The sequence below is a fragment of the Marmota monax genome, unplaced genomic scaffold (genome assembly GCF_021218885.2).
Source record: "Marmota monax isolate L192 unplaced genomic scaffold, Marmota_monax_Labrador192_F-V1.1 WCK01_AAM20220418_F8-fsc00181, whole genome shotgun sequence".
Classification (NCBI taxonomy): Eukaryota; Metazoa; Chordata; class Mammalia; order Rodentia; family Sciuridae; genus Marmota; species Marmota monax.
In genome coordinates this window covers 2,524,804-2,552,707 of record NW_026694276.1, presented here as the reverse complement: position 1 = coordinate 2,552,707, position 27,904 = coordinate 2,524,804, and the positions used below count along the sequence as shown (strand labels likewise).

The 27,904-nt window shown below is 35.9% G+C and overlaps 1 protein-coding gene, 1 non-coding gene and 1 pseudogene across 2 annotated transcripts in view; all 3 read left to right on the top strand.

The window, feature by feature from the left end:
* Eeig2 (EEIG family member 2) overlaps nt 1-27,904 on the top strand; it is a 90,161-nt gene that overhangs the window by 19,043 nt on the left and 43,214 nt on the right. Inside the window, exon 2 of the mRNA XM_046467285.2 lies at nt 23,949-24,069. Within this exon, the coding sequence (XP_046323241.1) occupies nt 23,949-24,069 (121 nt within the window). The remainder of the gene's footprint in view (nt 1-23,948; nt 24,070-27,904) is intronic.
* On the top strand, nt 6,673-17,874 carry LOC124108657 (zinc finger protein 24-like; annotated as a pseudogene).
* Nucleotides 15,803-15,908, top strand: LOC124108749 (U6 spliceosomal RNA). The gene has a single exon (XR_006856759.1). It is a non-coding gene; the product is annotated as a U6 spliceosomal RNA (small nuclear RNA).

Below are 27,904 nucleotides of genomic sequence, written 5' to 3'. Positions count from 1 at the left end.
CTGAATAAAATGTGGTGTATCCATAAAAGGGAATATTATTTGCAAATAAAAAGAAATGAAGTACTGATACATGCTGCACTGCAAGTGAAACTTGAAAACATCATGTTAAGAATCCAGTCACGGGATGGGGATGTGGCTCAAGCGGTAGCGCGCTCACCTGGCATGCGTGCAGCCCGGGTTCGATCCTCAGCACCACATACAAACAAAGATGTTGTGTCCGCCGATAACTAAAAATAAATAAATAAATATTTAAAAAAAATTTGGATTACAAAAACAGAAACATTTCATATTCAAACATGGGATTTAAAAAAAAAAAAGAATCCAGTCACAAAAATACCACATATTGTATGATTCCATTTATATGAAATATCTGGAAAAGGCAAAATATTAGAAACAAATGGTAGATGAATGGTTGTCACTTGAGTCTGAGGGGTGGGAGGGAGGTACAGAATGACTACTAATGAATGCAAGCTTTCTTTTAGAGGTAATAAAAATGTTCTAAAATTGATTATGGTGATTTCACATACTGAATATACTAAAAACCATTGAACATTTTTTAAACAGGTAAATTGAATATTATGTGAATTATATCAAAAAAGTCGTTTTCTAAAACAAGTGTTTTCTGACTAATTCCCATCAGGCACAATCTAATTCCTTGGAAAAGTACATTCTTTTATTTAACAAATACCTGTTGAGTATCTACTAAATACTGCTTCAGGCATTAAACTACTTGTTATTTTTTGCTCTTTTTATATTATGAAATTATTTTTCTTTGTGTTTATTCTCCTATCTGTACAATGTATAAATATTTTATTATTCTGATTTATCTTGATCTCCATAATCTATATAGTGGCTATTACTTTTATTAAGTTTCGTTTTTTAGGATCAGATTATCTATCTAAATTCTATTAGGAATTTTTAATTTTTGTGGCAGTTTATACTCAAGAGCAAATGTTATCATGTGTCATGTTAGCCTGTGAGTTTTATATTTATTATTGCTACCAATATATCCATTATGGATTGAATAAAATAATTTCTTTTTTTCTTAGGTGATTCTGAGCATTGTCCTCCAGCACTGTCTTAGGGTTTAGGGAACAAAGTTCTTCAGGGTTGACATTTCCCACTTTTGACAAACTTGCTAAGTCATGGACAGAACCATGAAGGAATGCATTGTTGAAAACATAGTGTCCAGCAAGAGAGCAGAGAATGTTTTGGGATATAGTGAGGGACAAGACTGGAAAGTGTATTGAGGGTTAGATTTTGTGTGAATGCCAACATAAAAATTGGGCTTACTTCTGTAGGCGATATGATTTTTTAAATTTTTTTTAGATGTAGATGGACAAAATACCTCAATTTAATTTATTTACTTATCTAGTGTGCTGAGGATCGAAACCCAGTGCCTTACACATGCTAGGCAAGCACTCTACCATTGAGCCATAATCCCAGCCCAGCAATATGATCTTGAACTCACGTTTTCACTGATTCTAAAATTATAACAAGATCAGTATAGAAAATTTGGAAAATGCATGAAATTACCAAGAAGGGAAAATGTTATCCATCAGCGGTTATCACTATTAACATTTTGGAATATAGCTTTCTAGTTTCCTCTGATTCATTTCTTTACATAGTTGAAACTAAATTGCATACATGTATTTTAACTTGTTTTGTTTAAAGCTGACATTATAAAATAAGCATTTTCCATGTTGTTAAGAACTTTAGCATATGTTATTTTAATAGTGACATACATAATATTCTTTCAGGATTGGAGTGTAAATTAAGGATTGTTCATTTTGGATATTCCTGTTGTTTCCAATTTACTGCTTTTATCTTTTATACATATTTCTCTTGGATCTCTGAATCTAAGGTGCAAGCAAGGTATATGAAGATATGAAGGTGGTTGACAGATAGCAAATAGAACAATACCCAAAGGCCAGAGGATGGAATTTTTGTAGAAAAAGACCAGTTTCAGGAAAATGAGGGGCATGATACACCAATAAAAATATGGAAAATAAAATGGCTCTGGCTGTGTGGATACATGGGGTGGTGTTAGAGCTGCTCTCTTTATTTGACAAGATATTAGCGAGCTCTGAGGGAGAACTTTCATTGAGTCCTAGGAGCAAAAACCAGGTTTCCAGGACTGAGCAAGTGAGCAGGCAGTGAAGTTCAGAAGCACGGAGTGTAACTGTACTTTTGGGAGGTTTGTTGATGAAGAGAAGGAGAAAAATAGAATTAGGTAAAAGGGGGGAAACAAGAACAAGTAGCAATTTTATTTTATGTATTTATTTTTAAAGATAGAGACTGGAACATTGTTAGGGCAGAGGTATAGCATAAGAGAAAATAGGGGGTTGGGATTGCGGCTCAGCGGTAGCGCACTTGCCTGGAATGTGTGAGGCACTGGGTTCGAGTCTCAGTACCGCATATAAATAAATAAAGGATTATTACCGCATATAAATAAATAAAGGACTATTAACAACTAAAAGAGAGAGAGAAAAAAAAATAGGGATATGAGTATTAAAAACAAACTGAAGATTGGAAGTCCATCTGCTGTTTTACATTTTTTTCTTTTTTTGTCTTAACCCTGGTAATTAGTTTCAGAAGAAATTTTTAGACTCCTCCTAATCATTTGCTATTTCCATGCATTGTGGCTTAGACTATTTTAGCCTGATGAAATGAGGAACTACACATAATGTTGATTTTAGACTTTGCATGTTTGTTTTTGTTTCATATGAGTCATCAGTAGCATAGCATTAGAATAAGCTCATTTAGTAACATCCTCTCTCTAGTTAAAATTTTATATATTTCCTTGCCCACAGACTGCAACCATATTTCAATAGCAGTTTCTGGGAATTCTCTAGTGCCGATATCTAAACAAATTATTAACATTTTATCTTCTATTGGTAATCTTTTTTGACCTGTTCAGATTCCCAGTAAGTTTTATATTTTTAAAATATCACCTCTGTGTCTCATCTGTGCATTTTGGTCATTCCTTATTGTTAATAAATGACTTATAGCAAGATCACATGACTATCTTGCTTGGACCGTTCTGTGAACATTGCAATTTTCATGTCCAAGATATGAACAGCTTCAGATATATTAGCCCCAGCAAAGTCATTACAAAAGATTGTTCATAGAGCTTGCAAAAGAAGATAATTGGTTCTAAAATTTTGCTTTAGGCTAAATTAATAAAGAATCTTTTATAAGCAACTATAAATGAGTAACTTTAAATGACACAATTTCTACTAATGGAAAAATAATCATCAAGCTAGTAATACAGATAATATGTATTTGCAATTAAATAAGTTGAGAACTGTAAATTCATTATACTAATAAAGTATTAGGCTTCCTTCAGCAACCAGGAACTCAGTAATAACTTCAATATTAGCACTTAGCATTTCCTCATTTGAGAAAACTAATAGTATCAGCTGGTAACAAGTCAAAATGAATTTGAAAACTGTTTTTGCTAGTCTAACTTATGTAAAATCTAGCTGCCATATAACTCTCTGCTTTATTATATTGCCTTCAAAGAAACATCTGTTTAGCATTCAAAATAATTAAGAAGAATATTTTTTTGTTTTAAATATTTTTTTGCAGTTTCTCTAACTCACCTACATTGTTTGCTCTGAGGTTTCCTAGATATGAAAAGTGATGTCAGACAGGTCAAGTGATGCAATAATATGAAGCTTATTTGTACTAATTGTGATCATTATCAGCAGGAGATTCCACAGTAAAACTGTGCCACTATTACACCAGAAACAATGCAATCCTAGAAGAAAATGTAGGGTCAACACTCCAGCATACAGGTATAGACAATCTCTTTCTCAATAGGACCCCTAAAGCTCAGGAAATAATGCTAAGAGTTAATAAATGGGATGGCACCAAATTAAAAGGCTTCTGCAGAGCAAAGGCAACAATTAGGAATGGAAAGAGAGAACCTAGAGAATGGGAGAAAATCTTTGCTAGCTACTGTTTTGAGAGAGGATTAATATCTAGAATATATAAAGAACTAAAAAAATCAAATAACCTAATTAATAAATATAAACATACTAATGTGTTAAACAGACACATCTTAAAAGAAGAATACAAATGGCCAACAGATATATGAAAAAAATGTTCAACATTATTAGCAATTAGGGAAATGCAAATCTCACAACAGTCAGAATAGCAGTCATCAAGAATACAAATAATAATAAATGCTGGAGAGGATGTGGAGAGAAAGGGACACTTTTACACTGTTGGTGGGATTGTACATTAGTAAAATCACTATGGAAATCAGTATGGAGGTTCCTTAAATGGAACCACCGTATGACCCAGCTATACCACTCCTCGGTATTTATCCTAAAGAATTAAAGTCATCATACTATAAGGACACATGTATATCCATGTTTATAGCAACACAATTCACAATAACCAATCTATGGAACTAGCCTTAGTGTCCTTCGACAGATGAATGGATTAAAAAAATGTGGTGTACATACACGATGAAAGATTATTGAGCCATAAATAAAAATAAAATTATGTCATTTGCAAGAAAATGGATGGAACTAGAGACTATTATGTTAAGCAAAATAAGCCAAACTCAGAAGATCAAGGGTTGTTATGTTTTTCTCTGATATGTAGAGGCTAGAGAGAAAAAGAAAAACAAAAGTTGGGGTGGATATCCTAAAAATCAGTAGGAGATGAAAAGAAGAAAGGGACCAGGGAGTGGGAGAAGGGGAGTGAGGGAAAAGTGCTAAGGAGTGATATTGGCCAAATTATATTCTTATAATGTGTGCATGTATGAACATGTAACAAAAAATCCCATCAATTTGTATAACTATGATACACCAATAAAAATATTGAAAATAAAATTCAAGACACAAAAAAGAAAAAAAAAAAAACTGTGCCACTAAAGAAATACCCCAGCATGAATGCTCAGTACAGGCCTTTTATATATAGCCTCCCTGGAATCTCATCCTTTCACAGATGTGTAGATAGAGCCCTTCCAGGCTCCTCCCCAGACCTTCCTTCAAAGTAGAGCTAGCTAGTAGTGTTGCTGTTTCTTTGATGGTAATTTACTTCAGCTGCAGGAGTTTGTATCCTTGTGATATCATTATCATAAGGATAACCCAAACAGCCAGAATGGACCTTCACATTAAAGTTTTGCAGCACTCTTTGTGCTGTTTTGTCACACCCCAACTGTGTCATTAGCTCTTTCACTCTTAATCTCAATAATGTAAACATTTTGCATTCTTCTCCTTATCTGTCTCTCCAAGAATGTCTTGGTGGCCTATACAGGCTTTTCTGACTTCACTATTTAATATTCCTGTTACAGAAAGCCCCCATACATTTTACTCCTCTAGAATTATGTATTTCTCTTTCGATAAGAACTTTTGTTGTAATACCAGCAGAATACTTTTGTAATACATATCAAAATTTCATTAAATTCTTATCCTTTGCTCTTGTATCTTTTCTTTACAATGCAACTATTACAGACCTACATGTAGAAGACTTCAGGAGTTTACCAGAACAAGAGAAATATGCTAAGCAGGGACATAAGAAAAGCTTTGGAGTGAAGTCTTAAATCATAACATTTTGTGGTTTATGTAAAGCTTTATGTGTACCTATAAAAACTCGTAAATATTCCTTCTTAAAGTTTTATTTTTAATTAATAAACTAATCACATATGTTTATGGGGTACCATGTGATATTTCAGATAAATTAGCATATGCATCACCTCAGTATTTGTCATTTCTTTGTGATGAGAGCTTTAAAATTCTGCCTTAGCTATTTTGAAATACACATATTGTTAATTATAGCCCTCCTCCTATTTAACTTAACCTCGTGCCTGTTTACCAAAGTCTCCCCTTTTCCCCATCTACCCTCCCGGCTGCCTCCTGCCTCCCTGCCACACACATGAGACTTGGTAAACACCATTATACTTTCTACTTCTATGAGTTTGACTCTTAGATTCCACATGTGAGAGCATAGGTTTTTTTTCTCCCACTACTTGGCTTATTTCACTTAACATAATCTCCTCACTTAATCTACTGTCATCTATGTTGTTATAAATGACAGAATTTCCTGTTTCCCTAGGGTGAATAGTATTTCATTGTGGATATATACCACCATATCACCTTTTAAAGAATCCCTTCATGTGTTGAGGGACACTTAGGTTATTTCTGTATCTTGGCTATTGCAAGTAATGCTTCAGTGAACACAGTGGTATATACACTAAGAGCCACAAGTTTCTTGAGGAAACTGACCATAAAATCATAAAATATGTGATCATAGAAACTGTTCACAGCTATTATTTTCACCTGTGTTTTTAAAATAACAAAGGGCAAAAAGTCTTTTTGTTCAAATATACAGTACTTTTTAAATAACAGGTAACCTCAGTTTTTCTTAATTTTTAAGATGTAGCTTTTTTAAATTTTTTCATGTTATTGTACATTTCTTTGTCTTATTCAGAAAGGTGATAGTTTTATGCATCTCTGAGAAACATTTTTTACCTTCTTCTGAAAGGCATAGTTTGGACTAGGTATAGACTCCATAGTTTACATCCACTTCTGAGTTCTATATTCCCTTGTTGCTTTCTCCATTTTTTTATAATTGCAGGACTGGGATTGAACCTCACATTTCATTGCACTTCATTCACAAAGCTACATTCCCAACCCTTTTAATAAGTGTGATGAGATGTACCCGTCATACAGTACCATGCAGAATGTATCCATCATCCAGTACTACTATGTAGTGCCAGGTAGAATAGTTCCATTGCCCTAAAAATCCACTGTGTACCATCTCGTCTTCCTTCCTCTACTCCAACCCCAGATCCTTTCACTTTCTTTTTAGTTTTACCTTTTTCAGAAGGTAAACTTATTTTAATTTCCTATGTCCTCGCAGGATTTTTAATCTTATTGAAATTGGGGTGTTTGGTTTTCTAGACTGGTGTGTGTTCTCAAAATTTCATTATGAGGTCTTTCTTTGAATTAATCTAGGAATTTTTTGTTTCATTTTTTATTGTGTCTTCTGCATCTGTATTGTTCTTTCTAGAAAGTGTGGAATTGATGAATTTGTATAGCTGTAGCCAAATAAATTTATTTCCTTCAATGAGCTTGACTTTTAGACTCTGTACTACAAGTGAGGTCAAGCAGTATTTGTCTGTGTCTGGGTTATTTCACTTGGCACAATATCCTCCAGGTTTATCTACATTGTTGCAAATGGCAAAATTTCTCCTCCTCAACCTTTTTTTTTTTTTTTAAGGCTGAATAGTACCCATTGTGTGTGTGTGTGTGTGTGAATGCATGTATATGTATGTGTGTGTGTGTGTGTGTATAATTTCACCTCATATTTTCTTTCTTCATTTATCCCTTAAGGCAGTTTCCCTATTTGAGCTATTGCAAATAATGCTTATTTCCTTTGGATGAATACCCAGGGATGGGATTGCTGGATAATATTATGGTTCTATTTTTAATTTGTCTAATGGTAATGGAAATTGAACCCAGGGGTACTTTACCACTGAGCTTAATCCCACCCCACCCCACATACCAGGATTGAACTCAGGGGTATTTGACCACTGAGCCACATCCCCAGCCCTATTTTGTATTTTATTTAGAGACAGGGTCTCACTGAGTTGCTTAGTGCCTCTCTGTTGCTGAGGTTAGCATTGAACTTGTGATCCTCCTGCCTTAGCCTCTCAAGCCACTGGGATTACAGGCATGTGCCACTGCACCTGGCCCAACCCTTTTTATTTTTTATTTTGAGACAGGGTCTCATTAAGTTGCTGAGGTTGGCCTCAGACTTGTAATTATCATGCCTCAAAGCCTCAAGGCTGGGGTTATAGGTGTGAACCACCAAACCCAGCTCCCAGCCCTTTTGAGACAGGTTTCACTAAATTGCTCAAGTTAACGCACCTGTGATCTTCCTGCCTGAGCCTCCCAACTAGTTAGAATTATAATTGTTTACCACTGTGCCCAGCTCTTTTTTTTCATTTTTTTTTTTTGAGGAGCCTCCATACTGTTTTGTTTATTGGCCATACCAGTTTACATCCCCACCAATACTGTATAAGTGTTGTCTTTTCTCCACATCCTGGCCAGAACTTATTCTCTTTTATCTATTAAAACTTATTCTCTTTTATCTATTGCTTTAATTGTTGTGGAGTATTATCTCATTGTAGTTTTTATTTACATTTCACTGATGAATACTGTTAAGTATCTTTCATATTCCAGTTGGTCATCTGTGTGTCTTCTTTTGAAAAATGTTTATTCATATTTTTAGCCCATTTTTTTGAGTTTTTGCTTGTTTTGGTTGTTTGTTGTTGTTGTTGTTTTTCTGCTATTGAGTTGTGTAAATTCCTTATATGTTTTGAATATTAATCCCTATTAGACAGTAATGCCTTCTCCCACTCCATAAAATGCATGCTATTTTAAAAATTTATATTTCTCATTAGGATTTGTGTGATCCAATAGAAGTATTTTCTTATATGAAGCTACAAAGATTTTTGTAACATTTTAGGAAAGTAAGTATCATACAAACATTTGAGGACCTGCTACATGCCAAGTAGTGCTATGCTGTTTCTATAAAAGTTCTCATTAGAGCAATTCTGGGCAATGAAAATTCAATGATAAATTTGTCTATATCAGATCTCTTTCTTTTCTTTTTATTCCTCATAATGAAAGAGGATACCGTCTCCTGTCCAGCACCCATTCTCCTAACTGTCCTCTGAATCCCTTCCCTCTGACTTTCTCAGGACTGGATCTCCTCCATTATTCATCTTCAGCTTTTTTCCATGCTGGCTCTTTCCTATTCCTACTACAGCACACTTAAGTCTCTTGGATGTTAAAATGAATTCCTTCCTTTATGTCATATCCCATCTGGCTGACACCCTGAATTCTCTCTTTTTTACTAAAAGACTTCAGATGAGTTGTCTGTGTTCCCTGTCTCCATTTCCCAAGGTCATCTGGCTTCCACCTTTTCACTGAAACCGCACTCACCAGTGTTATCAGTGACTTCCTTGTTGCTAAATCCAGTGTGCCCTCTTTAGTTCTACCTTACCTGACCTCTCTGCCACACTTGATAATGTTGAGCAATTCTTTCTTAAATAGATTTTCCCTTGGTTTTGGTGATAACCTAATCTTTGCTTCTTCCTCTGTTGACATTTTAGTCACCTCTGACTGCCCACTGCCGCAGTCTGGCTGGGCACACAATCATGAGCCACCACACAGCTTGTAGATTCAAACAGCAACTCTTTATTCCCGAACTCACACCAGCCGTCTACAATCACGTTCTGGGGAAATCCACGTTCTCTTCCCAAATCCACGTTCTCTGCCCAAGTCCACCTCCACTGGGCTTCTTCTCCCAAAATATACTGTCTGAATCCCGTGAGAACTCAAGGGGAACTCAGGCAGCAGGATACGCCCTATTCCCAGCAGGAATAATCTTAAACCTTAAACCTGGAACCTAAACTGGGAACGCCCTAAACAAGATTATCTTAAAACCGGGAACACCCTAATCTGCCTTGGTCCTTGAGCCAGGTTAAGTACATTCAATGTCACTGCAACATGGGGTACGCTGGCAAGGAAATTGTCATACTTACTTGGCTAATGGCTCCCAGCATCTCCCCCCTTCTGATTAATTAAACAACAAGCAATGTGGCTTAAGGACCGTGCCTGGTAGGTTGTCCAATTCAACATATGGTTCTTACCCGTCATCGGAAAACTGACCTTTAGGCGTCAGCCTCCTGTCTTAGGTTGATACCACTGCAATTGAATCATACCCGTCACTGACTACCGGTCCAGCATACAGCCATACTTGTGGATAGGTCTATGCACCAGTGGGGGGGTGAGGTTCTTTGCCTCACCTCTGTTGGCCCCCAAATTTGGCCTTGGTGCCAGTGGGGGAGTGAGGTTAATGTGGCTTATGGACCGTGCCTGGTAGGTTGTCCAATTCAACATATGGTTCTTACCCGTCATCGGAAAACTGACCTTTAGGCGTCAGCCTCCTGTCTTAGGTTGATACCACTGCAATTGGATCATACCCGTCACTGACTACCGGTCCAGCATAAGCCATTGGCCCCCAAATTTTAGACCATCACTAGCAGAAGGGAGGAGGATACAGAAATGCCACGACACCAAGCCAATTGACGGCTCCTTGGGAAAAATTGCATCACTGGTGACACCATCAGCAAAGATATGCCAGCACTACCACAACTAACATGGGGTGCGCTGGCAAGGAAATAAAAATTGCATCACTGGTTAATCACTATCGCAGATGTAAGAATGGCCAAGCTGGAGCTCTGGATATCAGCTGTTATGGATTTGAGTCAAATCATCTTCTTTTCAATCTGTAGAAATTGTTTTAGTTAATCTCTCTGGAATCCAAATGGGCTGCTGTTCTCCCTGTGAAAAAACACAAACAAAACCCCAACTCCAGACAATCACTGGGTCAGGACTTTTCCATTGTCCTGTTAGAATATCTTTCCAAAGTACCTTAGGCTTATGTACATTTTTTGGATACATATGCCTTTCCGCAGCACTAAGTCCTGATGAATCCAAATTTAAAAAGTTTAGAGTAAAAAGGGTTATTTTAAGATTAACTTTGGGGGATATATACCCCTTTCCAATTCCCTCTTTTTGCTTTAATAAGTATATGTCTGTATCTAATAGTTGTCTTAGCTTTTTGCATTTTCTATCTGTGTAATACCTTACTTGACATTTTCAACCATTTTCTATCTTATTTCTATCTTCTAGTTTTTTTCCCTAAGGTTTGTATTTTTACCCTTAGTTGCTTATTTTCCTCCTAGTTTTTTTTTTTCCTATTTTGTGGGTATAAAATTCTTGTCTTTCTACATCTTTTTAATCTTCCTATCTTTTTTTCTTTTTTCTTTTTAACTTTCTATACTTCTGTCTTTAAAGTTTTTCACTTTTTGATCTTCTTTATCTAAGTATCTTTTATCCTATTATCTTCCCATTTTTTTTTAAGTAATGCCTTTAAGATTAACTAGGCTTCGAATGATGCAATAAAGCAATCTTTTTTCCGCCATGAAGGTATCTCGACCACCTTCAATTTAACCTTTTAATTATCATCTATACTGTACTTTTAAATGTACTTTTTCACCACCTACAACTTCACTCTTTTAAACGAGACTTAGATTCTGTTTAAATCGCTTTAATGTTAGTTTACATGGCTGCCCTTCAACCAAAGGCTTTTTTTTTTAACTCCATTGAGAAGCTTTGTCTCAATCTGCCATGTACAAATACCTTTTTCTTCTTTCTTCCTTTCTCAAGCTTTTAAATTAAGTCTAGTTTCCTCAAAATCTTTTTAAACGGCATTTTACAACTTTTTTACTTTACCACACAGAGATTATCTCATCTAGATAACATTTCTTTTTCCTTTAACCTTTTATATTAAAATATATTTCCACATCTTGAATCTTTTTCTCTCTTTTTTAACCGTTAACCCTTTTTATAAATTCACATTTTGAAACAACTCTTATAAAATTTCTGATTTAGACAAATTACTCCACTTTAATAAGATGAAAGACTTTCATGTTTTTTATGATACTATAATACTATAATTGAAACCCAACTGAAAATTTTTCTACTTTGTATATAAATTACACACGATAGAATCTTAACTCTTAGTAACCTTGTTTTAGCAAAGACACAGACACAAAGCAATATTAAACTTTTTCCATTCACCAATTTATGAAAACACACATAATGTTTAAATATATTACCTTATGGAACTTAATAAGTAAAGAGTACTTGATTTTATATTTAGTGGTTGATATTTTAACACTTCAGCTTTGTAAATTAATCAGATGTCTGTAAAAACCAAGATCTTAGACAAGTGTAGTAAACAGAACTAGCCATCTCTTTCTTGAAGAAAAATCCTTCTACAGGATTCCATGATGGTCCCATTGATATACTTAATAATTTGTCTTTAAAAAGCCATGGGCTACATTTTTGTATTGTATCAACATATGCCCTAATTGTTCTTGGTCTCACTGGGGTGCCTCCTTCCTCTAACCATTTCTCTTGCTCGGAGGCGAACAACTTCAAACCTTGAGTCAACCATTTTCCCCAGTTTGCCTGAGAAAGTTCTAGGAACAGGCAACTTGAAATAAAAACAAAATAAGTCAAAACAAGAACACATTGTTTTTTGAATTGGTCACCCATTCTTTCGCTCTTCTTCAGGGGTGAGAAATTTCACTTACCTTTAAGCTTCAGAAGCTCCCCGTACGGGCCACCAAATGCCGCAGTCTGGCTGGGCACACAATCATGAGCCACCACACAGCTTGTAGATTCAAACAGCAACTCTTTATTCCCGAACTCACACCAGCCGTCTACAATCACGTTCTGGGGAAATCCACGTTCTCTTCCCAAATCCACGTTCTCTGCCCAAGTCCACCTCCACTGGGCTTCTTCTCCCAAAATATACTGTCTGAATCCCGTGAGAACTCAAGGGGAACTCAGGCAGCAGGATACGCCCTATTCCCAGCAGGAATAATCTTAAACCTTAAACCTGGAACCTAAACTGGGAACGCCCTAAACAAGATTATCTTAAAACCGGGAACACCCTAATCTGCCTTGGTCCTTGAGCCAGGTTAAGTACATTCAATGTCACTGCAACATGGGGTACGCTGGCAAGGAAATTGTCATACTTACTTGGCTAATGGCTCCCAGCAGCCCACCTTCTCCAATACCCAAAGTATTGGTGTTCCTTGGAGTTCTAGGCTTTCTCTTCCATTCCTTCTGTGCCCACTGTTCCCAAATGGCCTCGTCCATTCCCATTCTTCAGTGACCATTTACATGATTAGGGCCTTCACATTTGTATTTTCAGTCCTGACCTCTCCTTTGAGTTCTAGCACTATATGTCTCTCTGCCTACTAAACATTTCCAAATGAGCCACTCCAAAATCAGATTTTTTTCCTCTCCCTAATCCCACTAGCAAAATGCATCAGTGAATAAATAAGTAAAACAAAATATTCTTGTGTTCAGTTTTTCCAAATGAATGATACTACCTTCTACCCACTTAAGCCAAATAAAGACATCTCTGGGGATGTCAGATTAATTTAACCTTAATGTTGCAGTTAAAAGCCACAATTTTACTTGTTTTTGCCTCCCCAAAGGTTCTTCTCTCTCTCTCTCTCTCTCTCTCTCTCTCTCTCTCTCTCTCTCTCAGCTACATCTCTTTTAACACAGAAATCTTCATTAATGTTGAGGAAGAAAATTCTCTTCTTACAAATTTGTCCATTGTTTGACTTTGGTGGACAAATTTAAATGGACTTAGAACTACTACACATATTCTTGATAATAGCAGCTTCTAAGCATTTATTTTTGAGATACACTATAAGCCAGACACTGTTATGAATACTGTGTAATTTCATTTCATTTCTCCAGATACCTTCTCTGTTTCTTAGAAGAGAAAAATTGAAATATGGGGAGGTTAGAGAATGTGTCCAGTGTGAGTGACAAGGGGCAGATAGCAGAGGCAGCATCTGAACCTGGCTCTGGGTATGACCTCTTAACCTTGTCACAATGCTACCTGGCAAACATCTGCATTCCTCATAGCAGTTTTTTTATTATTATTATTATTTAGTTGTAGTTGGACATAATACCTTTATTTTATTTATTTTTATGTGGTGCTGAGGATCGAACCCAGGGCCTTGCACGTGCTAAGAGAGAACTCTACTGCTAAGCCACAACCCCAGCCCCCAGTGGTCTTTTTTTTTTTTAATCACTCTTTTAAAAAGTTCAGAGTACTTTGAATTACTAAGACATGATATAATTTTAAATGTGTGCCAAGAGTATACTTTTGCATATTGTTCTGAGAATAATAATGTAGTTTGCTGGTAGAATAAGTAGTCACAAAAGTTGGGTTCATAATTTTTATTCTATTTTAAATTACTTTTATTTTTAACAACTTTCTAGATTTTCTTTTGACTGTTTTGAAGCATAAACAATGGCCATAGCAACTTTATCTTCTGAATTCTTTGCTTATTTTACATCACATACAGCAGCTCTATCATTTTATCTTAGAAGTAACTGGCTTTCTGAGCTGCCTACACCAGAAGTTTCTGGGAAATCATTTGAAGCAGTGTTTCTGCATCTGCCATGGACAGCAAAGATGTTGTGGTTCCTGAGCCAGGGGAGTACCTATGAAGAAAGAGGGGCATTTCCCTCAGGTTTTCATCCTGCCTTGACTGTATTTTCTTGAAGTACTGTAAGTCAAGGTGTCTGTGTAGTTAGTGGAAGAAGATTCAGCACTTATCCCAACTCTAGATGAAGAGGGGGAAATTCTGATAGTGAAGTTTGAGTAGAATCCTGATAGTGAAGAGAGATCAAGTATTACCTGGAAGAGATCAAGTATTACCTGTCTCCCTGACCCAAAGGTTTTTGATAGCAATTTGAGCAGTGTGGATATCAGAATTCACCTGGGCCCCATGAGACAGTGACCCAGCTCTGAGAACTTTGCTATGTGTGGCTCAGGCCAGAGATGCACACAAAGGGAAAAATCCTGAGGCTGGTAATGCTGGAGCAGTTTTTGCAATACTACCCAAGGAAGCACAGAATTGGGTTCAAGAGCATCATCCAGAGTACAGAGGAGGCAAGGACTGTACTGAGGGATTTGAGAGTGAACTGGTTGACCCTAGAGAACTGATTCTATCCATTGATAGGAAGTGCTAGTAGGAGGTAGTATCTCAAAGAGAAGCTCAAGGAATATTGAGTTCTGAGCTTGATGCTGTGGAGAACCAGCTCATATAGGCATCCTGGACACTCTGTTCCCTGGGGCACTGTGATAATGACACTAGGCCTGAAAAGGGAGCACTGGCTACAAAGCAGGAAACTCTTTTGGCAACATAATCTCATAAAGTTCCTGGCACTCTCGATACAGGTGTTTCTCCAATTTTCAAATATGAAGAAAACTGTTTCCCAAATGGCAGGTTTGAAAAAGAGAGAGATCCCTCTAGAAAGAAACAGGATATATGTGATGAATGTGGAAAACCTTCAGCAGGGCTCAGCTTTTGTTCTTCACCAAAGAACCCACAGTGGAGAGAAACCTTCTGGATGTGCTGATTGTGGGAAGGCATTCAGCAGAAGTTCCACTCTTGCGCAACACCAGAGAAGAACATTATAAACATCTTGAATGTGGGAAAGCCTTTCTCCAGAATTCTGGGCTTATTAATCATCAGAGAATCCATACTGGGGAGAAATCTTATAAATGTGTTCAATTGGGAAATCCTATAGTCAGTCAATGCTCAAACTTTTTTAGGCATCAGAGGACACAATGCAGAAGACATTGCCAAAAGAAGAGGTATTTTTTTTTCAGAAATGAAGACAAAAGTGATATAGAATACCTTTTCCCTATATACTATCAAAAGATCCACTGGAAAATTATAATTTTATTTTCATTATAATTTAATAACCATTATAATTTTATTTTCAAAGAAGTGCCTAAAAAACTGAAATTTTAAACTTAGTTCAGGTATTAATGCCTACATTTTCTACATAATATTTATATTCTATATTTTTTCCAAATAATGAACTACCTGCTTCTTTGTCCCTTTCTTAAAAGTGTCCTTTTTTAGAAAATTACCTTATTTCTGTGTTGATCATTGAAATGTTCTTTGTAAAGATACATTCCCTTCTTTAAAAGGCAACACTGGAATCTAGTCTGAAAACCATCTTAAGTGATTTTGAAAACTATCTTTTAAAAATTATCTGATTCCTTTTCCCTAATTTGAATATACATTTGAGGAAATAGAAAAAAAAAGGATAAGTAAGAGCTTCAGAGTAGAATGAGCCTTAAGATCTCAGGTAAGGCGCCTGCTTTGCAGCACATATACTAAAATTAGAGCAATGCAGAGAAGATGAGCACAGCCCCTGTGTAAGAACAACATACAGATTCCTGAAGTGATCTTTTTTTCTTTTCCCCCTGAAATAAAGATTCTGCTCTCACTGGAGGAAAAAATATCTCAGATAAGAAGTAATGATGATTTTTTTAAAAAAAATGAATAGGACATCTAGATTGGAGAAGATATATGCATACTTTGATCTAAGCATTGAGATATATCAGTTTATCTAAGTGCAGTCCATCCTCCTACAGGAAAACTCAAAAAAGCCACTCACTCGATCTTATTTGGGGGCATCTTATTAATGAAAATGAAAGTTTCCCCATATATCATTTAAAAATAGTCTAAACAGTAAAAGTTGTAAAAGTATGGAAGTAGAAATTATAATTCTAAGCCGGGCATCGTGGTACACATTTGTATGTACTCCCAGCGGCTAGGGAGGCTAAGGCAGGAGGATCACAAGTTCAAAGCCAGCCTCAGCAAAAGCGAGGCACTAAGCAACTCAGTGAGACCCTGTCTCTAAATAAAATACAAAATAGAGCTGGGGATGTGGTTCAGTGGTCAAGTGCCCGAGTTTACTTCCCAGTACCACCACCCTACAAAAAAAAAAAAAATTATAATACTAAGTACAAATTTTTGGTGAATGATGAATGTAAGTATAAGATAATACTCTGTCTTGGGCTGGAATTGTGGGTCAGTGGTAGAGCGCTTGCCTGACATGTGTGAGGCACCGGGTTCAATCCTCAACATCATATAAAAATAAATAAATAAAATAAAGGTATTGTGTCCATCTACAACAACACAAAAAAAAAGATAATACTCTGTCTTGGCTTTTAGGGAAAAAGACTCAAAAGATCAAATTTGTCTTTATTTTGCCTTCATTTTTTTAAATCTTTTTTCCTAGTAGATGGACATAATGCCTCTTATTTTATTTTATTGTTTTAATGTCCTGCTGAGGATCAAACCCAGTACCTCACATGTGCCAGGCAAGTGCTCTGCCAATTGAGCCACAACCCCAGCCCTATTTTGCCTTTATTTTGGTTAAGGACAAAATTCCCTGGCAAGTGAGCAGCACTTTAAATTTTCAATCCTAACACATTAAAAAAAATGTATTGAAGTAATATATTGTAGTAATAGAATTATTTATTCCTTGATTGAGAATCCTAAGTACTGTGGTTCTACTTTTCAGATAAAAACTCTGGAAGTCAAAATACTGAATATGAGAAAAGACTTTTTTTATAATGGACATTATCGTATGGAAAATGATCCATGCAAATACAAATGTCTTCTTGTTCCAGACATTTGGGTTATATCTGGTGCTTGGATCAAATTTTAAAATGGAAGACGGGATTTGCATGAGCTTGCTTAAAAGCGTAGCACTAAATGCCTGGGCCAGCTGGTGAAGAAGTGAGGTAGAGGGGAACCTGTTTATAGATTTTTCTGATCACTATGATAAGAAATGTGCTTTATAGATTAAGATTTATCGAAGTATAAATATATAGTGATGTATTTTAAGTTATTCAAGAAAATATAGGGACTTTCATTTGGGTCTTTTTGTGGCTAAGAGGAGATGAGTCAGTATCCAATAAATTTGAATTCCTCTGCTCTAAGATAACAAAAAAGAAAGAGTTGGCTTTTCACAGTCTCAACACTAATCATACTCTGTTGCTTTGTTTCTTGAAAGTGGTTAAGCAACCATAAAAAACTCATAGGAAATTAATGACTCACATAACGGAAAGCATTTGCTAATGTGACTTTTGTTTCAGTTGCCAACTAGTCTTGTATGTTTCCATGGTAACCCACCAGTATAACAAACTCACAAACTAAATTTGCCACTTTTTTGGTTTATTTAGTTTGGACAGCTCTCTCACAGCTCTCTCAGAGCTGTGTGTGTGTGTGTGTGTACACATTAAATGTTACATAAAAAAATTCTGAGTAATTGCCTTAGGCACATAAACAAAATCTTTGTTTCTAGATCTTGTTTGATAATTCAGAGCTATTTGATGTTATGAAACTAAAAAGATTATTTGATATATATATATATATATATATATATATATATATATATATGTGTGTGTGTGTGTGTGTGTGTGTATATATATTTGTATATTTGAAGAAGGCAAATAGTCTAAGTAGGAATCTCAGGTCCCAAGGAACAGGGCACTACCAAATAACCTCCTTTTGTTTGTTTTCTTTTTTATTTGTTCTTTTTAGTTATACATGACAGTAGAGTATATTTTGACATATTCATACAAACATGGAGTGCATCTTATTCTAACTAGGATTCTGGTCTTGTGGTCCTATATGATGTGGCGATCCACTGTGGCGTATTTAAATATGTACATAGGAAAGTTCAGTCAGATTCGTTCCACTGTCTTTCTATTTCCTACCCCCCATCCCTTCTCTTCATTCCCCTTTATCTGATCTACTGAACTTCTATTCTTAACCCCCCCCCCCAGCATATCTTTTTGACTTGAATTTCTTTTAAGAAAGGACTTATCAGTAATTTTTTTTTGTTTTTTCAAAATATTTTGTTTAGTTGTAAATGGACACAATACCTTCATTTTATTTATATATTTATATGTGGTGCTGAGGATCAAACCCAGTGTCTCACATGTGCTAGGCAAGCACTCCACCACTGAGCTACAACCTCAGCCAGTAATTTTTTAAGCTTATACATTTTAAGCTTATACATCAGTAATTTTTTAAGCTTATACATTTTAAAATTCATTTATAATGTTTGTTCATTTGGAATGTGTATAACAAGAGAGTCTGCCAGAAAACAGGCAGGGAAAAATGAAATGAGACCCTGTCTGGGGGAGGAGGACTGAATGGAATGTTGGGGAAGCCAACTCAGCCAGCTCTTCCAGCCCTCCCCCCAGTGACCCTGCTCCAAGATAGGGGGAAGGGAGTGCACTGGAGAATTAAGAGAACCAAGGAAGACTAGGTCACAAAGAACACCAGGCTTTCACCTGAGGGCTGAGTTAGGGAAAATTTTCTAGAGAGGTAATGCTAAACTAAATGACTGAAAGTGGAAAGAGGGAGTAGATGGCATGCAAGGAAAGAAGACATTATGAACAGAGGCACACCACTGAGAAACAGTACGAAGTAAATAGGAACAACAGGCAATATGAGGATAGACTGTGTCAAGAGATAAGACTAAAGATAGCCAGGGATTTATCCACAGATTCCCTCTTAAATAGGTTGGACTTCATCTTATAAAATATGAGGAAGCAGCGAAGGATTTTTAAACAGAACAATGACATCATTGCATTTGTATTTTAAAAGGAGCTCTTTGGTATCAGTGAGGAAGGTAGATTTGAGCAGGAGCCATTAAGAGGGCTCTTGCCATATTTCATGGAAGAGATAGAATCTAAATTAGGACAGTGACAATAGACACAGGAAAGGACTTGATTTCTAAATAGTTAGGAAGTAGCATAGATAAGAATTGGTAAATAGGCAGGAATTTATATCCCACAAATGACTTCACTTGTTCATTGGATCAGCAGATATTTATTGAATGTTTACTGTAGTTGGAAGCCTGTGTCTATAATATTATGTACACCCTCTATTTTCTGCCTTGATCATTGGTGGGTTTCTTCTTCAATAAAAATTCTTTGTTATGCATGCTGTAAAGTAATTTCTTTCCACAGATCTAGTTCATTCCAACCCAATCTCTTGGCTTACTGGACTTTCTTTTCACTATAGAACCTGTTCTAGAGTCCTAGTATGTATGTCACTCTGCTACTTTGGAGGCAGTATTCATGTATCTGAAGGGTGTATTAACCCACACAGGAAGTAGACCTGGGCTGATTTGTGGCTTCTTTGAGTGGGTCTATGCAAGTCATGAAAAATATATACAATAGATTTCAAAGCATTTCAACCATACCGTAACCTTAAATGAAGGCAGTGGGACTGTGGGATTCCTGAGGCACCTACCACAATGGGAATAACATTTGAGCCGTCCTGTGGTTTAGATGTGAGGTGTCCCCAGAAGCTCACATGTGAGACAATGCAAGAAGGTTTGGAGGAGAAATGATTGGGTTATAGCCTTAACCTAATCAGTGAATTAATCCCTGGTGGGATTAACTGAGTGGTGACTTTAGGCAGGTGGGGTGTGGCTGGAGGAAGTGGTTCAATGAGGGTGTCACTATGGGAGAGTGGAGTCTCTCTCTGCTTTCTGATTGTCATGTGAGCTGCTTCCCTCTGCCACACTCTTCCACCATGATATTCTGCCTCATCTGAAGCCCTGAGGAATGGAGCCTGCTATCCATGAACTGAGACCTCTGAAACTGTGAGCCCCCAAATAAACTTTCCCTCCTCTACAATTATGCCGTTCAGGTGTTTTAGTCACAGCAGTGAAAAGGCTGACTAAGCAAACTCTTACAATCTTCATTCAGGAATGAACAGATCTAGACTATATCAGGATTCAGTTCAGCTGCATGTAACAAAACTCAAAACATTTTAAATAAGGAGATTTATGAAGTTTGGATGGAGACAGTCCAGGGATATGTTTATCAGGAACCCACCTTCCTACTTTCTTGGCACCACCATCTTGCAGCTTTTCCAGGCAGAGGAAGGAAGAAATTGTAAAAGGTAAAAGGATGTGTCTCCACTATCCCTCTTTTATTGTGCCTTTCCAGAAATCACATCCAGTTGCTTCCATTTATTTCTCATTTATACTCAATTCCATGCCTACCCCTAGCTGCATGGAGACTTATCAAATGTAGTCTTTTAAGTGGACACATAGCCAGTCTGAATAAAATCAGGATTCTGTTAAGGAAAAGGAGAGACTGGATAGTGGATAAACAACTAACAGTCTACCATATGCTAGGCAAACTATTGACTAGTTTAACTACATAGTCAAACTGGTAACTAGTCTGCTGGTAAGGGCCATGATGGACAGATGTCATGGGCCTAAAGCATTACTTAGAGGCCAGCAGTACCAGGTTGGATCTCCCATTAACAGGAGAACATAGGGGAAAAAAACTTAGTTTTATAAGTTCTCAGTATCTGACTAATATTTAAGATAGGAGTAAAAGCCAAGGATAGAAACTTGTTGGACATCAACATTTTAAGGTGACAGGAACAAGAAACTGAGAATAAATAGTCACAGAAATTGAAAGAGAGAAGAATATTTCAAGAATATATGGGGGCTGAGGATATAGCTTTCCTCTCATGCACAAGACCACGGGTTCAATCCCCAGCGCCAAGAATATATGAAAGGATCAATTATGATAATTTAAAAAGAGCCCATTGGATTTGGCAATTAGTTCCTCACTGGTAAGCAGTTTCAGTGGAGAGGTGGAGGTAGAATCCTGATTAGGGACACTGAAAAGTAGCTGGGAGGTGAGGAGATGGACAATGTCTACACTGTAGGCATTTCTTCAAGTTCTAGTTCTAATGCTTCTTAGCTAAGTGACCTTGGACAAGTCACTTATTTTCTCTGTATTTTAGTTCCTTTGTTTAGCAAATGGAGCCAACAGTACCCTCTTCAGACAGTTTTGAGGATTAAATGTGTTAATATATGTAACATCCCCACAGCAGTATCTGGTGTGTGAAAAGCTCTCATTAGTAAATGCTGTCACCATTATCATTAGTATCATCTTTATTTTATTTTATTTTATTTTATTTTTGAGTACTGGGGATTGAACTCAGGAGCACCTGACCACTGAGCCATATCCCCAGCCCTATTTTGAAAAGAGACAAAGTCTCACTGAGTTGCTTAGTGCCTTGCTTTTGCTGAGGCTGGCTTTGAACTTACAATCCTCTTCTCTCAGCCTCCTAAACTGCTGGGATTACAGGCATGTGCCATCACACCTGGCATTAGTATTATCTTTAAGAAGCTTGAACCTAGGGGCAAAGAAAGTGATAATAAGTAGATAGTGTTTAAGTACACTTGGACATAGGGTTATGGAAGTATATTTTCCCCCTTAATATTTAATGTCATATTCTTTGTTAAAACTTATTATCTCTCTTCTACACTATAATTTCAATTATTTGCCCATATTTCTAATTCTGTGCTATAGTTTCTTAATCTCTTGTTTCTTAGCCTACTAGGCTTAATGTTGGCTTCATCTTCTCTCTTGCTAGACCAGATAAATATTTCTGTGAATACATCTTTCCTGCTTATTTATTTTTTAAAAAGAGATATCCACATACAGTTCACTTGATTTTTAAAATTTTTGTTACTCAACTTAAAGCTGCATTTGTGCAAATGATAGCATGTGCTGTTTAGTATCTAGAATACACTTATCTTTTAAGGATATTTCAAACTAGATAAAAACCTAAAATATATTTCTGTAATTAGTATGGTTGAGGAATTACTGATATTTCACAAATAAATGAAAAGTGACAGAACTTAAAGCAAGGTTTTAGGGCTTTGCAATATTAATAGCTTTTTTGTATCTAAGTGTTAATTCTTAGAATACTTGATAACATTTTAAGATATTGCTGTGGTTTGTGTCTTAAATTTGGGTCCAAAGGTGCAGGGTCTCTGGTCTGATCTCTAGGTCCTTGATCCACTTTGAGTTGAGTTTTGTGCATGGTGAGAGATAGGGATTTAGTTTCATTTTGCAGCATATGGATTTCCACTTCTCCCAGAACCATTTGTTGAAGAGGCTATCTTTTCTCCAATGTATGTTTTTGGTGCCTTTGTCTAGTATGAGATAACTGTATTTATGTGGGTTTGTCTCTGTGTCTTCTATTCTGTACCATTGGTCTACAAGTCTACTTTGGTGCCAATACCATTCTGTTTTTGTTACTATAGCTTTGTAGTATAGTTTAAGTTCTGATATTGTGATGCCTCCTGTTTCACTCTTCTTGCTAAGGATTACTTTGGCTATTCTGGATCTCTTATTTTTCCAAATGAATTTTATGATTGCTTTTTCTATATCTATAAGGAATGACAATGGGATTTTAATTGGAATCACATTGAATCTGTATAGCGCTTTGGGTAGTCTGGTCATTTTGACAATATTAATTTTGCCTATCCAAGAGCATAGGAGATCTTTCCATCTTCTAAGGTCTTCTTCAATTTGTTTCTTTAGTGTTCCGTAGTTTTCATTGTAGAGGTCTTTCACCTTTTTTGTTAAGTTGATTCCCAAGTTGGTTTTTTTTTTTTTTTTTAAGGCTGTTGTGAATGGGGTAGTTTTGCTAATTTCTCTTTCAGAAGATTCATCACTGATGTATAGAATGCATTTGATTTATGAATATTGATTTTATATCCTGCTGTTTTGCTGAATTCATTTATTAATTCTAGAAGTTTTCTGGTGGAGTTTTTTGGATCCTCTAAGTATATAATCATGTCATCAGCAAATAATGGTAGTTTGAGTTCTTCTAGGAAAACAATTATTCTTACTTTCTGAGGTTTAGCACCCTGAACCTGCACAGGATAGTAGAAAGAACAACATGTATAAAAACCAGCAAACTTGAAAGAGTGAATTATTGGAAAAAATAGAGATTTTCATTTATAGGCAAGGGGACTGTAGAGTTAAATGAGCCTGGTTTGCCAGTTCTGCTTTTGCTGTGTAAATGACCTTGAGTTAACTTCCCTGCTGAGTTTCAATTTCCATGTCTACAAAGTGAGGGAAACACCAGCTACTTCCTAGGGTTGTAGAGAATCAAGTAGTGAGTGGTAAGCTCTCAGTAAATGGTAGCTCCTGTTACTGAAACAGTACTGTCATACTCTATCTTAGAATAAATATTTTTATATTTGTAGTATTTGTATATATTCCCTATCTCTTGCACTAATCATAAACATAAGCCCTGCAGGTTAGGAACTCTGTATTTCTCATCTTTGTATTTTAAACATCCAGCTCTTACCAACACACATAAAATGAATGTGCATTGTGTGTTGAATGAAATAATAATGAAGCCTCAATTTTTACTGACTGACTTGATAAGAAATTCATTTTTTTTCAGTTTCTTGTATATAAATTAAAACTTTGCAGTTATTTTCAGATCATTGTTAGGAACGTATTTTCTTCTTGCTCTTATATTTACAAATGATGACTTTTAATATATCACTTTGCATTATAGGCTTGAGTGAAAGTGTGGGTGTGTTTTTAACATGTTATCAATAATGAGTAATTGCCCCCCCCTTTTTTTTTTTCAGGGAAGTGGTTCAAGCAAACTGCGTTCACTGGAGAAAGAAGTTCTCATTTATGTGCAAAATGAGTGCCAGTGCTGCCACAGGAATCCTCGACCCATGTATCTACAGAGTATCTGTGAGGAAGGTATAAAAAGAGCCTATTACTTCTCCCATTTTAGAAGCCATAATTCCATAATTGCTGACTCGTTTTATTTAGCTCTGCTTTTGGGTTAGAACTGTGGTGATTCATATATAATTTTACTTCACAATTACAGCAATAATTTAAATTCCTATGACAAATATGATGAAGAATCTGAAGTTATAAATTAAAATATTCAAGAACCCTCCTCTCACTACCACTATTCATGAATATTGACTTTATTTACATTAGTTTGGGGACTATTATGTCTATATTCTGTCATTTATTAAGTTCTTGTTCTTTGATAGGCATTGTTCTAGGAACTTTATAAATATCATATCTAATAACAGCTCTCTAATTAGGTGTTATTTTCTTCATTTTCAGGAAAACTAAGGTTCAAAGAAGTTATTTGCCCAAATTTACATTGTTAATAAAGGGGAAGGAGGAACTCTTAACACAGACTTTTCTAATTACAAATACATGTTTTGTTTTTTATATTTCTTTTCCACATATTAGATTGAAGGATATTACCAATAATCCACAAATGTGATAATGTCATCTTGTATGCTGTGCATGTGTGTGATGCTGCCTTTCAGGGTAAAAAAGAGGAATCCATTAGTCACCACTACTAGTGAATTAATAAACTCTGGCTTTAAAATATAAACTTTGGCCAGGTGTAGTGGCACATGTCTATATTTCCAGCAACTTGGGAGGATGAGGCAGGAGGACTACAAGTTCAAAGCCAGCTTCAACAATTTAGTGAGGCCCTAAGCAATTTAGCAAGACCCTGTCTCAAAAAAAAAAAAAAAAAAAAAAAAAAAGATGTGGCAGGGGCTGGAGATGTGACTCAGTGGTTAAATACCCCTGGGTTCAATGCCTGGTACCAAAAAAAAGTAAACTATGTTTTGTATTACATATTTTTAAATTACCAAAGTAATGTGCATACATTGGCAAAAATTAAATAGAAAAAGATTTAGAACAAAAAGCAGTCCCTTGTCTTGCTTTTTTTTCACTCTAGTCCTATAGCCTAGAAAAACAAAGCTGTATGTTTAGTCTTTGTATCCTACTTTTTGAATGAACTGATAGCACTATGATATATGTGGCTATATTTATAAAATTCTTTTGTATTGCTTAGTCTGCTCAGTTAAAATATAACAAACACATGTGTATGTAAATAATTTTATAAGTTTGAAGACTTTAATGAAGATAGACCTCTTTAAATGGTCCTTTAGAGCAGCAGTCATTGAATGGTGGCGACCTTAAAGGAAGTGTGGTACAGTGAAAGTGTACATGGGCTTGAGTCCCATTGGTCATGTATTAGCTATGAGACCTGAGGCAATTCTGTCCTGTAAAATCTATCTCCTCATCCAAATAAGGAATAATACTTTCTTCTTCAGGAAGGTATAGGGATTAGCTGATATATAAGTAGAGCATCCTACCATCATTCCTTTCTACCTTGATTGCTGCTACTCTTTTTTTAAAACTTTCCTAATTGGAGTTATCTTTTTTAAAATTTTAGTTGTAGATGGACACAGTACCTTTATTTTATTTGTCTATTTATTTATTTATATGTGGTGCTGAGGATCAAACCCAGCGCCTCACATGTCCTAGGCAAGCACTCTACCATTGAGCCAAATAGTAACCCTAGCCCTTCTAATTGGAGTTTTGATCATGATTTCTGAAAGATGACTTGTCGGTCTTTGAATTTTAAGATAAATAAAACATGACAAGTTTAGAGTAAAGTATAACTTCAAATAAAGATACTCAAAGTCTGTTTTTAAAGAATAATAAGCAAGAACTAATAATACTACTTGTGATAGGAATTACTCATCTGAAGTAAACCAGTTCCTTAGATCATAAGTGTCTGGCATATTAATTAGGATAATATGATAAGCAGCTTAAACAGAGACCCAAGTAGGCAATGACTTAAACAAAGTAGAAGTTTATGTACCAGGGGTAGGATCCAGGACTGGTAGAGCAGCCCTGCCATTTTCATTTTCACCATATGTTGTCTTCTTTAGATAACTTGATTAGAGCAGCTTCCTTTTATCTCCCAACTAGTGACATAAGAACAAATGCATCCCTTTTTAGGACATGACTTAAAAGTGATGTATGTGTATTTTATACATATCTCACCAGTTAGAACTTAGTCATGTCACCACACCAAACTAAAAGAAAAACCATGAATGTCATCTGTTAGCTGGGTGGCCAACAGGTTCTAACTTGATAGAAGAGGAAAATTGATGTTGGAAGTCATGCTATGCTAGGAAGATAGAGGTATTGAATTTATTCTACATAATCCTTCCCAAGTATTTTATAAAAGAAGCCATAAAAGAAAGATTAACTAACTCAACTATTAAACATTTTGTGAGTTGCAAAATAATACCATAAATTAGAGAAAATATTTGCAAGTTATGTCAAAGCACTAATTCCTTAATATAGAAAAAGTACCTCCAAATAATAAGAAAAAAATCAATAGTCCTTAAAAAACTAGGCAAGGACAGAATATACACTTGATGGAGAGTGAAACATATAGTTTTTCAACATATAAAAATTTATCCACCCTCACACAAAACTACAAGTAAGATACCATATTTTAAAAAATATTTTTGTAGTTGTAGATTGACACAATACCTTTTTTTATTTGTTCATTTTTATATGGTTCCTGGGCTCAAACCCAGTGTCTCATGCATGCTAGGCAAGCGCTCTACCACTGAGCCACAAAATTGGCCCAAGATACATTATTTTTAATCTATAAAGTTGATAAAGATCAAAAAGTTTGGTAGTGTGCTTTTTTGTCTAGACATAGGGATGCAGTCAGTTACTAATCAAATATGTAAGTACCTACAATGTGCCAAGTATTGTTCTAGGCACTGAAAGGACAGAAGTATACTGGAATGGGTTCCTGCCTTCAAGGACTTCATTTTCTGGTTAGAATTGGTAAGGAATGATAGGAAAGAGAGATAAACACATAACAAAATAAATAATAAGTGTTCTGCATAAAATATCATGAGATATAACTTGGAGGAAGACCTTAGTTTAGAAAATTGGGGGAGGAGTCTTTGAAGACTTCTCTACAAGCTAACATTTGAAGAGAGGCAGGCATGTGAAGATGTATGGAAGAGCTGGGGAGATAGCGCAGTGATAGAGCACTTGCCTGGCACTCACAAATATGTAAAAAGAGACTATAGATAGATAGATAGATAGATAGACAGACCTAACATTTGGCATTGCTTTTATCCTCAAAGTATTTGCTAATTTGCAAGCAGTAGCTAATAAGCTATATTGAGATTGCAGCAGTCTTACAGGTCTAAATGGACAAAAATAGTGTCTGGGGTCCATCAAGAAAGAGATGCCTCCTAGGCTTGGTGAACATCCCAGACTTTTGGTTGGAATTTGCTAAGTATTTCAACCTAAAAGGAGAAGCATAGTGCATATGAATCAGCCCTTACAAAACTGAAACCCCACTTCCAATCAATTCAAGTCTTTTCTGACAGTCTCACTCAACCCTAGATTATTTCTTTAAGTTTCAAACACAGTTAACCAATATGCCAGGAGTCGTGACTACATGATCAAAATTCAAAAGGAAAAATAGATGATAATAACAAACCCATGAAAGATACAGGTTTTAGAAATTCCAAAGACAAACTTTACAATGACTAATTAATGAGCAAAGTGGGTTTCATCAGAGAACTAGAAACAGTAATTAAAAAAAAAATAAAAGCAATTTTAGAACCAAAAAATATACTAACTAAAGTTTAAAGCCAAGAATATGAAAATTTTTCAACAAATGACTTTAATAGCAGCTTTACCACAACTGAAGAGAACACTGATAATTTGG